Source organism: Hemiscyllium ocellatum, chromosome 19, assembly GCF_020745735.1.
Source record: "Hemiscyllium ocellatum isolate sHemOce1 chromosome 19, sHemOce1.pat.X.cur, whole genome shotgun sequence".
NCBI classification, from domain to species: domain Eukaryota; kingdom Metazoa; phylum Chordata; class Chondrichthyes; order Orectolobiformes; family Hemiscylliidae; genus Hemiscyllium; species Hemiscyllium ocellatum.
The window spans coordinates 33,443,330-33,460,260 of NC_083419.1; the positions used below are offsets into that span (position 1 = coordinate 33,443,330).

The window sequence follows — 16,931 nt, forward strand, 5'->3', positions numbered from 1 at the left end:
ATAATAAATTGTCTCAACATACTTCACAGGATCACTGTCAAATAAAACAAGGGCTAAGAAAATAAACAGAACTAAATAAAATCTCAGTAAGCAAACAGATTTGAGTGAGGAATATGTTAAATAGAATCAGAACAATCTTTACATAATATTGTCTTTATAATTACTCTACTCCTCTCTTTGTACAACCCAGTCTAACACCAGCGCCTCCAAATCATGTCTACTCCTCTCAACAGTGTTTTGAATCATTATCTCGAGACAATATAAGTCACTATAGTCTGCTCTCTCATTAGGGAGAACAATTCAGAGTGAATTTAACCTGAGGGTCACCATGCCTCAGGTAAGGGGTGAATTTGAGAAAATGGAGCTTTCATGATGATCTCAGCAAATACAGGCATTAAACTGACCTCACTCTGCATTACAAACTAGCTGTCCAGCCAACTGATCTAACCAACACCCCTGTACAATACCCTCAGTCATTCACGTTATGGGTTTGTAAGTCATGACATATTTCAGGATTTATATATTTTTAAGTGATAATGTTCCCCACATGGTTAGTAAGTTTAACCAGAGAGTTGTGCCATTTAGACCAGGAAACAATCCATGATCCATGGTGTATGAACTGATTTCAGTACAAATTATAACTTGTCTCTCTGACTTTGGGGTTAGGAACAGGAAGTCAGTCTGGACTCTTGCATCTGATCATAATATCCATGTTTGATTGTGTAGATATCTGAATGAGAAAGATTGCACGTCTAAACTGCTGAGTGCCAACAGCCACTTTCAAGTTTCACACTTTAATAATGGTCACGAAAACCCATCTCTAAAAAGGAAAACGGATTTAGATATGATTCATTTTAGTTAAATCAGGTACATATTTAGCAAACACGTAGGTCTTCACATTTGCTAGATAAGGGAACCTTAATAAATAATTAAAATATAATGAAACAAAAATGTCCCACAACTACACTGCAGCAATTACAGAAAACCCACCATTGCAGTTCTGTAACTACTGTATCCATCAGAATTGTATACAGCATTGCCACATGACCTACACCACAAAAAGATGGGATCTGCTCATGTTTATTAATACCACTCCATAGAATGAAACGGAAAGTAATGATAATGCAACAGTGGGTATTCTCTTAAATTAAATTTCAATGGGCATCAAAAGATTTAACCTAAAACAAGCCTTCAATGCACTAAATGAAAAATAAGAAAGAAAGGTTTTTCCAAAGTTATGTGAGACAATACCACTCTGTTGAAATCCTTATTGATGACAAATTGAAAAAGCACCCTTTAAAGGACATAGGATTTGGAAATGCCAAAGCTGCCGCTTTGCTTTCTGTAATTATAGGCTAGCTTGCAGCCTTCGTATTATTTAAAGAATAACCCAGGCAGATCAATGAACACTTGCAATATTGCATATATTTTTTTCTGCTACATCTGCTGTCTTTCTTTCATACTATTGTTTACCAGCAATGAGCAAAATAATAGTGTCTATTCAATTTCATAGTTAATTATGCCAATTATGGTAGAGAAATTGGACACAACCAGAGAAATGGTATAAATAAACTGCCATCTTAATAAATCAAGAGATCTTTCATAGGTTTAAATTATTAATCTATTTATTTATGATTATTTTATACAGAAATGATGACTCTCTTTCATGCTTTAGTAACCACTTCAGGTAAGACATATTTCTCCTCACAAATTCTCTGTGATTTATATAACAAGCATGAGATAAGCCTAAAAATGATAGGATTGGTGGATTTTTCTCACTCTGTGTTTAATTGCTGTTTCAAATGCATATGCAAAGGGACATTTCATTAATCATTTAATCACATCCCTAGCAGGAAGTTGGACCTAATGTTGCAAATACCCTTTTCATTTCAATAGTCCATAATGCTATCGTATGCACTTGATATATTGCATATGTCATAAATTATAGCTGCTTCAAAACGACCAAGTGGGTTGTTATCCCCATAGATGCTTGTTACAAAACCTTTATTAAGTTTTCTACTTATTGCCAGTTCTATTTCACAGCTTCATTCCAGTCTCCAATAACAGCTATTTCTAATGTCAAAGGTCTATAAATTACCCATGCAATCTCTAACACCATTTCACAGACCCGTTCTACTTCTACTGGTCTGCTAACAAGGCGATTACACACAAATTACTGAATGCTTATGAAATATTTAAGTGCATTCTACTTTGCTATGCATTAATAAGAGGAAAGCAGGCTCTGGAATTCTGGTTAGCTCCAGTCCCTAATGTCCCCTAATGAGCCTCTTACAGTGACTCTAGTTCAAATACAGAGGTGAAGGAAAAATGCAAAGGGTGCCTTCAAAAAACCAGCACTGTACAAATATTCTATGAGCCAGCTCTAATTTATGGGTCACTTTATAGGTATATTGATTTTTGTTTTCAAAATGGAATAAATGATGTGGTTGTCTGCCATTCAGTAAAGGGGTGTGAAAGCTATTTGTTAGATGTTGGATTCAGTCAGACCTGATGCTTAAGTGTGAAACTTGAATATGTTTAGAATCCTAACTTACAATCATTATTAATTTAAACAGTTGTTGTGAACTGAAACAAGTAGCAAAAAAACACAAATCTATGTAATTTGATTTTTTTTCCATGACTGCCATTTACACTCATAAATTAGCCTTGATAAACATAATCTATAGTTGAAGTTGTGATTGATTAATACAGAAATTACCATAATCATTTAATACATATATGTCATGCCAGTTACAATATAAAGTAAATGGCAATATATTCCAAACACTACTACCCACCAGAAACTGCATCTGGATGACAATTTCACAATTGTTTGGTTGTGTTTTCTAAAAGGCAATTTCAGTTCTATTTACAGCCATTTACATGACAGAACTACATGTATTTGCATTTACTGTTCAAACTTTGTATAACTCCATCATGTTGATATGGCACTTTCATCAAATATAGTGGACAATATCTGACCCACGAATGTGATGTAAATGTGGTCAGAGTAAGATAAAGGGATGTATTCAATTTCTCTAATTCCAATCATTTTGATTTTCAGCTGATTTCAAACATACCACCAATCGAACGGAACTTCTCAAAATCAGCAGAATAATCTGCACTTTATTTTTAACAGGATGTATTTTAATTCAAAGCAGTTGGAAATCTGCCAGAGCAACACATTAGATTAGAATCTGACAAGTGCACAAAAGCTAGCAAACAAGACAATTTCATTAATAGATTCATTGTGCACACTCTTACAAAGTAAATATTTTCAACTGTGAAACGTCTGTAAATAAAATTCATCGTTTCGCTGTTTATATGGGTTGCAATGTTTAGAACACAAAGTACAAGCAGTTACCTTCCATATCACTTTTTACATAATTGATATGATAAGTGTTGTTTAACTTTCCACAAGTACTTCTGTTAAAATTACGAACAAAATAAACTGCATTAGTTTATAAATCATTAACAATTCTGACTATAACACAATTTGTTCCTCTTTTGGCCCATGTATACTTATACTTGATAATAGTATGGCTAGCTAATGGAATTTTCCTGGCATTTAAGTGTTAACAGAATAAAAGATTGTACACTATCTGAATTAACCACAAATAGGTAAGTTCAAAGTCTTTTTATTTCACATTTAGTTTATAGATAACCAACAAGGTTTAAATATGGATTCTGGTCAGTAATGCATGATGATGATGTCATTCTAAGCCTGAATGTCTTCAAAGAAAAGACTTATTTCTTAATATTTATCCTTGAACAGTGGTGTTCACACTGATACATCTTCTTTGGCAGAAAAAGGATTCTTCTGACACTAAACGTGTTATCTTCATAAGATTAAAACACAGCATCTTTACACTGCACATCAATTTTTGTTAGTCAGCTACAAACCGGTTAAAAAAAGAGAAACTTCATTTAACTGATCCACTTTAGAGCATATCTTTCTGATTCTGTATAGAAAATAACTACATTACACAAAAATACTCAGCAATCATTGGAATGATTAAGTTTGGAGGCATAATACACCAAAACACCAAATTTTCCAAGTTTTGTCATTTCACAGCAAGTCTCATCTGACATTTATATGTCAGTAATGAAGATGTATTGTTAAATGTTATCATGAATTACTGACGTTATACTAAGCGAACTTCAAAACGGTTAGTTTCTGTCAACACCTTTCATTGCAGAGAATCAAGAATGTCTATCAGCAATCTTTTGGCAATACCTATTATGCACAAATGTTTATTACTGAACTGTTAGTATGATTCTCTTCTAAATACTTTGCTTAATCTCAACCACGACCTTATCATAAGTTCTTTCTTTCTCTTAATAATTATGTACTTATGCAGCAATGAACAGTTCTATCACAAAAGTCTTATCAGTACAAAATACATTCAAAATATTGAATCAAATAGTTCAATAAAATTATTTAATCCAGAGTACTTTTGATGATACTTACGAAGCTGTTAAACGTTTACACAGAAAAACATATTAATGAAGAGTGTAGTGACTTTAACGAGATCATTAAACTAAATGAAAACTAAATTCCCCAGCTTTATGAATGATTTAGTTTGTACTGCACATTCAGTCACTATACTAGGCAGCAAATACACTACCTCAGAAATTTAAAGATAAAAATACATTCAATTCCTGAGATGTTATTCTTCACTTCACCCAAAATCCTTTCCATTATCAGAAAAGAAACACAGCAGGACAGAGTTTTCTACTGTAATCCCCTTTCCAAATACTTCAGTGTAACTGTCTTTTAAGCGAAAAACTGTAAACTGCTTTTTAGTTAAGAGAAGTTCCACTTCAGCACCCAGACAAGATTCCCTTAGAAATTTCCATCAGTCAACTATCTGAATCCACAACATTGGCCTGGATAGTTTTTCATTCCAATGGCAAGCATGCTTTATTAATTTTTTATTGTAGTACAGTATACTTGCATTAACTCTATTGCAAACCAGTAGTGTGCTTTCTCTTTCCTTTTATGAGGATATGCGCTTAGATTAGGAATACTCTAAGGCCCAACCACCTTAATGACTTAACTGCTATTCTGAGTTACATATAACATGCTTGGGAAGCTGCAGCCCTTAATTCTGTTTTTCACTATAAAGTTAATGGATTGGAAAACAGTTTGTCTCTTAACTAAGAAGCATTTAATAGAAAGTTAAATCTGCTGCAAAGAAAAAATGTAATTGTCAATAACCTATATTGTGCATCAGTGTTAACATTATAACATGTCTGCTAGAAGTGGGTCACCATCTGAAGATCAAAGTAACAGTTTTTAGTACAACAGTATTTCTGGATTTTATGCAAAACAGTCTATTTGTTAACACAGAACAAAATGCACACAGGATACCACACAGCATTTTTCTAAAGCATAACTGCAGTGCACAAATGGGTTTGGTTATTTAAAATGCTAAATATTCACAGATCACAATCATCTAGACTATTGATGCCTGATATATATAACTGTATATATTACAGTTTTGATGCTGCTTTAATAATGCAAACAACCTTGTAAATATATTAAATTTGGATTTAATTATCTGCTATATCTGTTAATTTCTTATTATAGTATTTTTTCCTACTTGTACTTTCATAAAGCCAAATCACATTTTAACCCTTATCTTGCTGAGTCAAAATAGCTGGAATTGATACACAAAGTATTTGTGGCTACATCTTGAGTTAATGTAAAATAGATCATAACAATAAAAAAAGGTTTAATTCTTTACTTTGTTTGTTTTCACATCTGATTTTTCCAGCAATTTTTGCAAACCTTCCAGAATGCTGTCTACTACTGTGACAATGTTAGAGAATTCTAATTTTTCTAAGTAGCTCATTTGCAATAGAATGTCATGATAGCTAAGTAAAAGATGATAAGATGACATAACATCATTTTTATTCCTTGACAATTATATTTGCAATATATTTTGGGATCAATTCCTTTTTCTGGCATTTATTTCTTGATACTCAACTGTTTTTCAAGACACTGTAATCTACAGTACTGTAAACACATCTTCGATGTTTCTGCTAACACCCTGGCAACAAAGCAATGCAATTACAAATGAGCTAATTAACTAAATTGTTGATGGAGCATGAACAGTTCATTCACCCTGTTAGTTGCACCATGACAACAAGGGATTCTCAAATTGTGAAGTTACTCATCTATACAAACTGCCTAAAGCCTATACCAGATGAAGGGAACAAGATTGAACCATCCAGGAGGACTCTGTCACCTAAGCTGTTGTAATTTTCCATTGATTTTAATTATACTGTCCATTTTCAGAACAGTGGGCAGTTTTAAACTTGTACCTTCAATTATACATTTCAATCACTAAAGTTTGCTGGCAGGTTTAGTTTGGTCTATTATCTTGCAGCTCGGGGTTGAGAAAGTTATGAAATTTTACAGAAAGACTGTTTTCTTCACAAATTGTATCCTGAGGAAATTCAATGACTAAAACCTACAAGAAAAAAAGTATAAATTTTATTGAATATATCTGTTGGGAAAAATACCTGGAAAATGAATAATTTTAAGAAGATTTTTCTATGTAGTGCAGGCATATTAATGCAAACTTGAAACAATTTGAATTGAAACAGAGGCAATCTGTACACCTATATTTATATTTTTAATATTTTTATACATAAACAATAGTTAACAATTGGACAATTGTCTTAATGGCTGTTTGCACGATAAACTTACTTCAAAAACTGTCCAAAATCTTCACAAATATTTTCACATCCAGGCCATTTACACACACCATGACCATAGAGAGGATGACTGGCCCCAGTTTCCTCATGTGATGAGCTGTAGTAGGATAAAACAGCGTCAGATTAATCTCAAAAGCCATAATCATTGGAGGCTGCTAGCGCCTGTCAGGTTACGATCAGTGACAAACGGGTCAAAACAGGTCAATTGAGCTCAGAACAGTCAGGAAAAATTAATCATTCTATTGAATAGTACAACTGCCAAGGCTGTATGATGTTCCAATTAGGAAAGAAAGAGAGCCAAAGATGGCTGTTAATAAAGAGTGAAAGAAAATGGGATGACTGCAAAACACTGCCTGATTATTTAGCCAGGTGACACTGATGAAGGATATTTCACATCAAAATGCTGAATACAGTCATCACAGCAGAAACACAATAATTTTAACCTTCACTCTACATAAGATTCAACTCTAGCAATAAAGTAATTTGTGTATTCACTATCTGTTCACTCTATTCACAGCTGTTTCAAAATGCCATACAATGGAAATTGTATTTAGTATATGAATCCTTCATGTTTACTGTATAAAACCATAAATTGAACAGTACACAAAACATATTTTCATTAGTTATTGCACAATATATTTTTCATATGACATTTACGAATTGGCAAATCTAGCAAAATAATTATTTTTGCAAATGTTTACCAGTAGAAATATGATTATATTTAACTCTTGCTTTATTTTTGTAAACCTGAACTGGTGTTACAAAACAATCAAGTATCGTGATTATGATTTTGATTAAATATTCAATTGTTGTGTTGTGTAACAAGAACATGGCATCAATTCATGAATACAGACTGCTACCATATCTAAAATATTTGCAAACAGAAATATTAGATATATTTGCATGAGATTCATATTTATTCAAGGCTTTTCACGAAAATAAAATCCTTTTAAAATACTCCATATATTTGCTATTCTTTCAAATAAACCTTGCTTCTTCACTTGTGCATACATCTTCCAATGTGCATAACGGTGCTGCTTTAAAAGGAAGATTTTCTCCCAGGTCTGAAGTGAAAGAAAATATGAATGGGATTCTTTCTGAAATGATATGTGACACACTAATTCTTGCTTAGCGGATATTTGATGAAGTATGTGTACAGAATAAACAGGCAGCACTGGATTAAGGTAAGCTATTTCCCAGGACTTCATACATTTCCAAATCTCACTCTACTTTTTAAAGCATTTATATTTCTTACACAAGAGTAGGTCATTTAAAAAAAAAAGAAATGAAGGGTACCAGTTGCACCTATATCATTGTAAAAAGGAAAGATAGTTTATTGGAGGGCAAGTAGCAGAATCAAGGAGGGATTGGCCGGATAAGAATCAGTGGCTTTCTGAAAGACTGAAAGGTCTTCTTTAATCCTTTCTGTATCCGGCAACAAGTTATGTTCTTTGGACCTGACAAAGCTGTGGGCATATAAACCAGATTTCTTGAATATCAGTAGCACTCCATTAATTTAGAATGTCAACCATATATTAAATATCTAGAATTCCTTACTTACACTGGATGAAAATCTGATGTTTACAGTTAGTCTTCAGCCAATTAATGGGTGCTTCTCCAATGTGGATTCCTCAACCACTGTAGCAACTAGAAATTAACCAATATCAGCATTGGAATGTTGTCTGCACAGAGTCAAGAAATTCTGCCATGGGTCTTCATGTGATTTAACAAGCTGATTTGTGATCAACGGACCTTTGAGCACTTCGGACAGGATGTTGCAAGAAGCAGCAGAATCAAGAGTGTCCAATTCATTTCCTTTTCTTCTCTGTCACCACCATGCCTCATCATTAAGGTGTTTGTTTGCACTAAAAGCATGATGCAGTTTGATGGACACATCACTGCCATTTTGAATAACTGGTAACAAGCTCCTTCTAGTCATTAATTTCAATGTTACAGCACTTCAAGCAGAAATTCAACAGCGTCTTTGAAACATTTTCATTGTTTTCCCCTGCATGATGATTATTTGAGAATTGAGAAAACAGAACTGTTGGGAAAAACACTTTTCAGCTATCCAGACAGAAAGTCCAGTCCATCATGTGAGTTTTGCTGGTGTTTTGCCTGATTTCTTGCAATGCCATAGACAAAAAGGGCACTAGTATTTGTTAGATGATCTTCCCATTGAATCTAGAGGATACACCAGAATTATTACTGAAGGAATTTGTCTCATGCTCATGTTGCTGATATACAGTCCAGGTCTCACTGCAGTGTACGAGTGCTGACACCCAACTGCTGTATATAGGAGAACATTTGCTGACATTTAGATGTCTTTGTTGTCAAAAATTTACAGCTGTAGTTTGTAAAGGATGCACTGACACAGTCGATCTACTATCAGATTTACTCATCAGTAGTGGCCTTCGGAGAGTTAGCTGCCAAGGTATGTGAAATGCTCAACATTTTCTAGAGTCTCTCCTTCAACATAAATGGGGGTGAAATATTTGGCTAACCAGGTATAGGTTGATAGGTGAGCTTTCTTTTAGGAGTATTTACAGACAGGAGAGTCTCTTGTATAGAAAATTGAAGAGATTAAGAATAGCTAGCAAAACTGATTTAGAATGGGCAACAACTTTGTAGATATCTGCACAGTATGGATCATATATGTCTATGGTAGTCAGTTCAGTTTTAGCATCCATACAACTGAGGTAGAAGACTTCACAGAGTTCTTGAAGACCAGGTACTGAATAAAAGGGATGGAATATTTTTGAGTTTTTCAAAAAGGGGAACAGACAGAAGATGATTCAAAAGATACAAATGAGCATTTGCATGACAAAAATAGAGAGAGAAGACAGAAAGGACTGAATAAGAAAAGATTAAAACCCAAAATTAATTTTTAATTTTTAGATGGGGTGAAAGTTACAATAGTAAAGCTAATCCTGATATTTAAATAGTTTTGTTACTATAATAGTTGACAAATTTGCAAAATACATGCAGTTTTTATTAATACTAATATTCAATTATGGAAAATCCTGTTCAATAAAACTTTCAGCTGCTTTTTATAGTATAAATGAATGTGCTCTTCCAAATTTGACCCACCAGATAGGCTTTGCAATTTTTTTACAGAAGAAATCTGTTGTGACTGTAAAGTTAAATCTGATTTTTTTTAGGTGGAGTTGAAACCATGTGATGAGTTCTGAATCACTTAATTTTATGTTTCTCGCTTTTGTATTGTGCGAATCATTTTCTAGCTGGTCACAGAGTCAGAGAGCACGAATCAGACCCTTCAGTCCAACCAGTCCATGCCGAACTAAACTAGTCCCACCAGCCTGCTCCTGGTCCATATTTCTCCAAATCTTTCCTATTCTGATATCCATCCAAATGTCTTTGAAATATTGTAATTGTACCCGCATCCAGAACTTTCAGGAAGTTCATTCCACAAGCGAACTACCCTCTCTGTAGAGAATTTGCCTCTTATGTCTTTTTAAGTCTCTCTCCTCTCACCTTAAAAATGTGTCCCATAGTCTTGAAGTTCCTCATCTTAGAGGAAAGACAACTACCATCAATTCTATCTATACCTCTAATTTATAAACTTCTATTGGGTCCCCTTTCAACCTCCCACCCTCCAGTGAAAAAAGTCCCAGTCTATCCAGCCTTTCTTTATAACTCAAACCTTCCACTCCCGGCAACATCCTGGTAATTCCCTTCTAAACCCCCTCCAGTTTAATAATATCCTTCCTATAACTGGGCGACCAGATGCAGTCTTCCAGAAGAGGCCTCACCAATGTCCTGTACAACCTCAACATAATGTCCCAACTCCTATACTCCAAGGACTGAGCAATTTACACTTTTCAAAAACAAAAGAAAATACATCTTTACCTTTTATTCATCATAGAACTTCCACAGTGTGAAACAGGTCATTTGGCCAACAGGCCTAAAAACAAAGAGTAACCAACCTAGACCTTAGTGGGCGGCACGGTGGCACAGTGGTTAGCACTGCTGCCTCACAGCACCTGAGACCCGGGTTCAATTCCCAACTCAGGTGACTGACTGTGTGGAGTTTGCACGTTCTCCCCGTGTCTGCGTGGGTTTCCTCCGGGTGCTCCGGTTTCCTCCCACAGTCCAAAGATGTGCGGGTCAGGTGAATTGGCCAAGCTAAATTGCCCGTAGTGTTAGGTAAAGGGGTAAATGTAGGGGCATGGGTGGGTTTCGCTTCGGCGGGTCGGTGTGGACTTGTTGGGCCGAAGGGCCTGTTTCCACACTGTAAGTCTAATCTAAAAACCTATTGCCCCTGACTAATGCATCTAACCAATACATCTCTGAACATGACAGGCAGTTTAGCATGGCTAATTCACCTAAATAGTGGCACATTTTTGGAGGGAAACTGGAGCACCTGGAGGAAACCCACACAAACACGGGGAGAAAGTGCAAATTCTACACAGACAGTGACTCGAGGGTGGAATCGAACCTAGGTCCCTGGCACTGTGTAGCAGCAGTGCTAACCATCGAGCCACCGTGCCACCCTTTCAATATCTATTAATTTCCAGTCTCCACAATTGTGATGCAACCCAACCAGAAAATCACCCTCAATTGGCAGAAACCTGACATTTACAGTCAGTTTTCATCTAGTCAAGATCAAGAATTCAAAATATTAAGACACCTGCTCAACTAAAGAAAATTGTCATTTCATTTATTATTCATAACATGAGGTGGCACTAGCTTGGCCAGCATTTATAGCCCATTCCTAATTGCCCAGAAGGCAGTTAAGAGTCAAACACATTGCTGTGGATCTGCAGACACATGTAGGTCAGACCAGGTGAGGAATGCGGTTTCCTTCCCTAAAGAACATTAGTGAACTAGATTTTTTTTTGCCCAACAATCAACAATGGATTCATGATCATCATTAGACTCTTAATTATAAATTCTTATTGAAAAAGTCCACCATCTGCAGTGTTGAGATTTGAATCCTGGGCCCCACAACATTACCTGGGTTTCTACATTAACAATCCAGTGATAATACCACAAGGCCATTGCCTGCTCCTAAAAGTACAATCGTGTTTTAGAATGATTGGGTTGTCACATCAATGAAAATGCTTTCTCTGTCAAAGAAATTAGGGGACAAGGCCAGGATCATATTTTTATTCCTTACTCCTTGTATTTCTCTGAGCCCTCCTTACCACGATCATTAAAGGACTGAACTTGAACATGTCTGAGAAGGAGAAGGTGGTGCTGTAGTTCTCTGACAGAGACCTGGAAGACCTGGTGGAAAAAGTCATGTAAAGGAAGAGTGTCTTCTTCCCTGAGACTGGCAGAGGAGGCCACAACACCTGACCTTGCCAGCCTGGTCTGTAGCCACTTCGCATGTCAGTACCATCTGAATGCTGTTGAGGTAGGGTCAGCAATACAAATGAACTGCTTTTAATGCTGGCAGTGGTGTTCACACAAACCAGTCCAAATGCAGGATGGATGATCTCACCTCAACAGTCAGGGGAACCTGAAATTGCAACTTGTCAGCTGAAGCCAATTTGACAGCTGATAGCCTGCGAGAGTAACTGGGAGTGGTGGCCATTAATGGGATGGCAACTGGAGGAATAGCACACATTACTGTGGTCCCACAACCAAGTAAGTGGGGTTTGAGGAAAGGCTAGGGCCAGGAATACAGGCCATATAAGGTGACAGGGATAGAGACTGATGATATAAGTGTTGGGGAGGTTGGGGGGATGGCCGTTGTGGCGTGAGGCTCTCTGTGGGCTGATATTTGCCCAAAATCATCCCATCCTGAAAAAAAACACAGGGATTTCATGTGCACTGGAGGGCTTCCTATAGCTGGCTGAAAGTCAGAGGAAGAGGGAAAAAGTCTTTAATTGACCACTACAGTGGCTCAACTGGGCTAAGGGCAGAATGCCAGTTCCGCAGTAAAATGGCATGGCAAAAGGAAAATCAAATGATTCTTTTGGCCCAGATATCTTTAGTTGTTTTATTAATGATCTTCCCTCCATCATATGTCAGAAATGGGAATGTTTACTGTGGATCGCACGATGTTCAGCATCAATCACAATTCCTCTATTGAAGTAGTCTATGCCCACACACAATAAAACTGGACGACATTCAGGCTTGTGGTGAAAAGTGTCAGTTAATAGTCATTCCACCAATGCCAGATAATGACCATTGCCATCAAAACAGAATCTAACTGTCTCCTTTTGTCATTCAGCATTTTCATTGCTGAATTCCCAACTATCAACTTCCAGGGGGTTATCATTAACCAAAATTGAACTTAGAAGCCATGCTTACAAATAATAGGTAAGAGGTTGGAAATTCCGCAGTGAGTTCTTCACGTCCTGACATCCCAAAGCCTGTCCACCATGTGTCACAGAATATTCTCTACTTTCCTGCATGAGTGCACTTCCAAGAACATTCCAGAAACTGAACATCATCAAGGAAAGAGCAACAGTTTGGTTGGCATCTATCCACCACCTCAAACATTCACCGCCTTCACCACTGATACGTAGTGGCAGGAGTCTGTACCATCTACAAGATAAGCTGCATTACAGACCCTAGCTTCTTCAACAGCATGCTTCAAATCTCGACCACTGAGAAGGAATAGGGTAACAGGTACATAGGCGCAGCAGGTCAGGCAGCATTCAAGGAGCAGGAGAATCGACGTTTTGGGCATGAGTCCTTCTTCAGGAATGATTCAGTAAAAATTCCTGAAGAAGGGCTCATGCCCGAAACGTTGATTCTTCTGCTCCTTGGATGCTGCCTGACCTGCTGCGCCTTTCCAGCAACACATTTTCAGCTCTGATCTCCAGCATCTGCAGTCCTCACTTTCTCCTAACAGGTACATAGGGACAATACTACATACAAGTTCACCTCCAAGCCATAAACCATCATGACTCAAAACCATCTTGTCACTTCCGCACAGTAGCTGGGTCAAAATCGTGAAACTCCCTGCCTGACAGCAGCTTTTGCGCTCCTAGATGGCTATTGTGGTTCAAGAATGTGGTTCTCATCACCACTGTCATAACATAGAAAGTTCAAGATAATTAGGAAAAGTCAACATGGTTTTATGAAAGGAAAGTCATATTTAATCAATTTATTGTTATTTCTTTGAGGAAATAACATGTACTGTGGATAATGAGCAAGCAATGGATGTGCTGCACTTGGATTTCTAGAAGTCATTTTATAAGGTTATCTTCATCAAAGATTATTATGGAAAGCGAAACTTAACTGAGTAGGGGATAACATACAGACATAGATACAAGATTGTTTAGCTATCAGAAAACAGTGAGATCATCTTCTGGTTGTCAAGATGTGTCATAGAGATGAACATTTGACAATTTAAGTAAATGACTTAGAAGAAGCTTGGTTGTTAAATTTGCTGATGGCACAAAGGTAGTTGGAAAGTAAGTTGGCAATAGGTCATAAGAAAATTACAAAGTGTACAGACAAGTTCAACTAATTGGCAAAGATCTGGGAAGTGGAGTATAAGATGGAAAAATGTGAACTTGTCCATTTTGGCAAGAAAGATAAAAAATAAGCATGACATGTGCCCTAGTGCACAAAAGGTTCTGAAGCTGATATAACATGTAATTAGGAAAACCAACAGAATGTGGGCATATTTATTTCACTTTGCAATAAACATTTTAGAGAAATAATGCTTGAGTTATACAAGGCAGTGGTGCAACCACATTTTGAGGACTGAACAAGTTTCCTTATTCAAGGAAAGATGTAAGTGCATTAGTGGCAGTTCAGAAAAACATGACTGGGTTAAGAGCTAGAATACGGAGGGTTGCATTGTGAGCAAAGCTTGGAGAGGTTCAGCTTGTGCCCATGTGAGCTTGAAAGAAGAGAAATGACTTGATTAAAACACATAAGACTCACCAGGTCTTAACATGGTGGATGTGGAAAGAATATTTCCACTTATGGAAGATCTAGAATTTGGTGTCACTGTTTAAAAATAAAGTATTCTCCATTTAAGACAGGGATAAGAAAACTTTATTTTTCTCAGAGGGTCTTGAGTCTTTAGAACCCTCTTCTTCAAAAGGCAGTGGAAGAAGTGAACATCTTTATGGCAGAGATTGATAGCTTCTTAATAAGCAAGTAGATGCAAGGTTAATGGGGGCAGGTTAGAATGGGGAGTAATCAGATCAGTCCTTTTCTTATCGAATGGCAGAACAGCCTTGACGGCTGAGTGGTCTAGTTCAACTCCTAATTTGTTTGTTTCTTTTTGTGAGGGCAAGTAAGGATGGTTAGTAAATACTGGCCTAGGCAGCAATGCCCGCACATTGTAAACAAATGGAAAAAAATTCGCCACCTTTCCTCTCTATCTTATCAGCATCCTCACCTTTCCACTTGCCTTCGGACAGCTGGATATACTTATATAATATGTACACACACATGTAATAAAGGATCTTACATTTGGTAAATTATTTTAAATATTGACAAGTTCAATGAGTTGAAAAATGAATATAGGCAATGTACATAAATTCCAATTTGCATGTTTAAATTCAGAACTAAAACTGATGGACTCAGAATTTAGTATCCAAGATACATAATTTAGTGGGAGAAATTCTAAGAAGTGTTTCAAACTAGGAATTGTTATTTTAAAAGCCCAAACTGCAATACAGGGACAGACTTAAGATCACATGAAAATGGACCAATTCTGTCATTGCTGGATACCCACGATTAAATATTGTTACATCATACTTTGACAATGGAGGTTGAGATTAATTTGCAGCAAAGCTTTTAGATGTCTGTCATTCCAATCCTTACATAGCCTAAACAACCCTGGTCAAAACTGCTTGTAGTTCATGAGCATGCCTCTAGCTTTGCAGCTAAACAGAACTGAGACCTTGAAAAGGGTCGCAAAGCTAAATTTCAATGCATTTACCTTTCTGCTATGGAAAATACATTATATTTCAAAAGGTGCTGATATAATTACTGTATTGGACAACACACAACTGATTATATGCATAACTGTCAGCCCAGTTTTGACGACTATTGATCTAAGATGACCTAACATTTAATATACAAAACACTTCTTTTTGCTTTTGACTTCATTATTTTTTCTTTGTAATTCAGACGAAAGAATTGTTGTGAGTGTGACTTCACCAATACTTCTTTGTCGGCTACACTTTACTGGAATAATATTACAAACAATGTCACTTTACAGTTCAAAATATTCCAGAACCCCAGTCAACAAGAAGCAGGTCGGCACACAGGGGAAAGAACTGGATTGAGTGTAATATTGAATGCTGGCATTATGAAGCATGATTTCCCCGCAGCTGGCCTTGTTGCGACAGGCAATAATGCATACACTTTGTGATCCTGCTCTTCATTTAGATACCACCAGAAATAAAGAGGTGAAAGTGTACTAAGAATAGTGCCAGTAGTCTACAAGGCCAGTCCTCATCTGCATCCTGCTCTTGAGCCACTTTTGTGCAGGTGAGGTAGAAAGAAATTTGGTCTAGTTCACCTTCCAGCAATTTATTGCTTTCTCCAGAGGAAATCACATATGACCATTTATTTAAATATAGGTGATGAGTAACTGATTCCTGAACACTGTGAGCTTTTGAACTTCATTTGAGCTGGTTGGTGCAGTTCAGTAGTCCCCTGGAAAAATCCAGTTCCATGTTTCCACAGGGGGCCAGAAGGAAATCAAGAGTCAAACCAAAAGTGTCCAGCCACAAAGACTGGAGGGGGTAAAGTTCAATGACCTGACAAGAGTGGTCACCATCGGTGAATACGTTTAAAGGTTATCTCCTATAAGAATAGGACTTATCTCTCAAGCTGCTTGATGTAACATAGCCTTGTCAATCAACCATCAGTAAGCAGGATTCATGCTGATCATCTAGGTACTCTATCTCGCCTTCACACACTTGCCATGGCTGCTAGTCTCACACCTGCCTTTCAAACCTACCACCTACTTGAAGGTATTCAGTTATGGCAAAGAAATCACCCAAACACACTGCAAGAGATATCATTCCACTTTTATAGCCAGTCAAGGTAGAACATAATAGTAGTGAACTGATTTAAAAAGTCATGCCCACATTTCCTGAACACTTTGGGAGAGATGATGTTGTAATCATGTGACTGGCTGTGATTGAAACTGTTGTATTAGATTTACTGAGAACATTCAGGATGCTGGGATGTTTCTATCTTATGGTTCTTCTCAAATCCCACATCACTCTCATCCTGTTATCTGCCATCTAGTG

At 36.8% G+C, this 16,931-nt stretch overlaps 1 protein-coding gene across 6 annotated transcripts in view; it reads right to left on the reverse strand.

Moving 5' to 3' along the window:
• The window catches only part of foxp2 (forkhead box P2), a 798,642-nt gene that overhangs the window by 62,569 nt on the left and 719,142 nt on the right, over positions 1-16,931 (reverse strand). For all 6 annotated transcript variants that reach the window (XM_060839811.1, XM_060839807.1, XM_060839808.1 and 3 more), the window contains one exon: positions 6,719-6,823. In XM_060839811.1, coding sequence (XP_060695794.1) covers positions 6,719-6,823 — 105 coding nt within the window. The remainder of the gene's footprint in view (positions 1-6,718; positions 6,824-16,931) is intronic.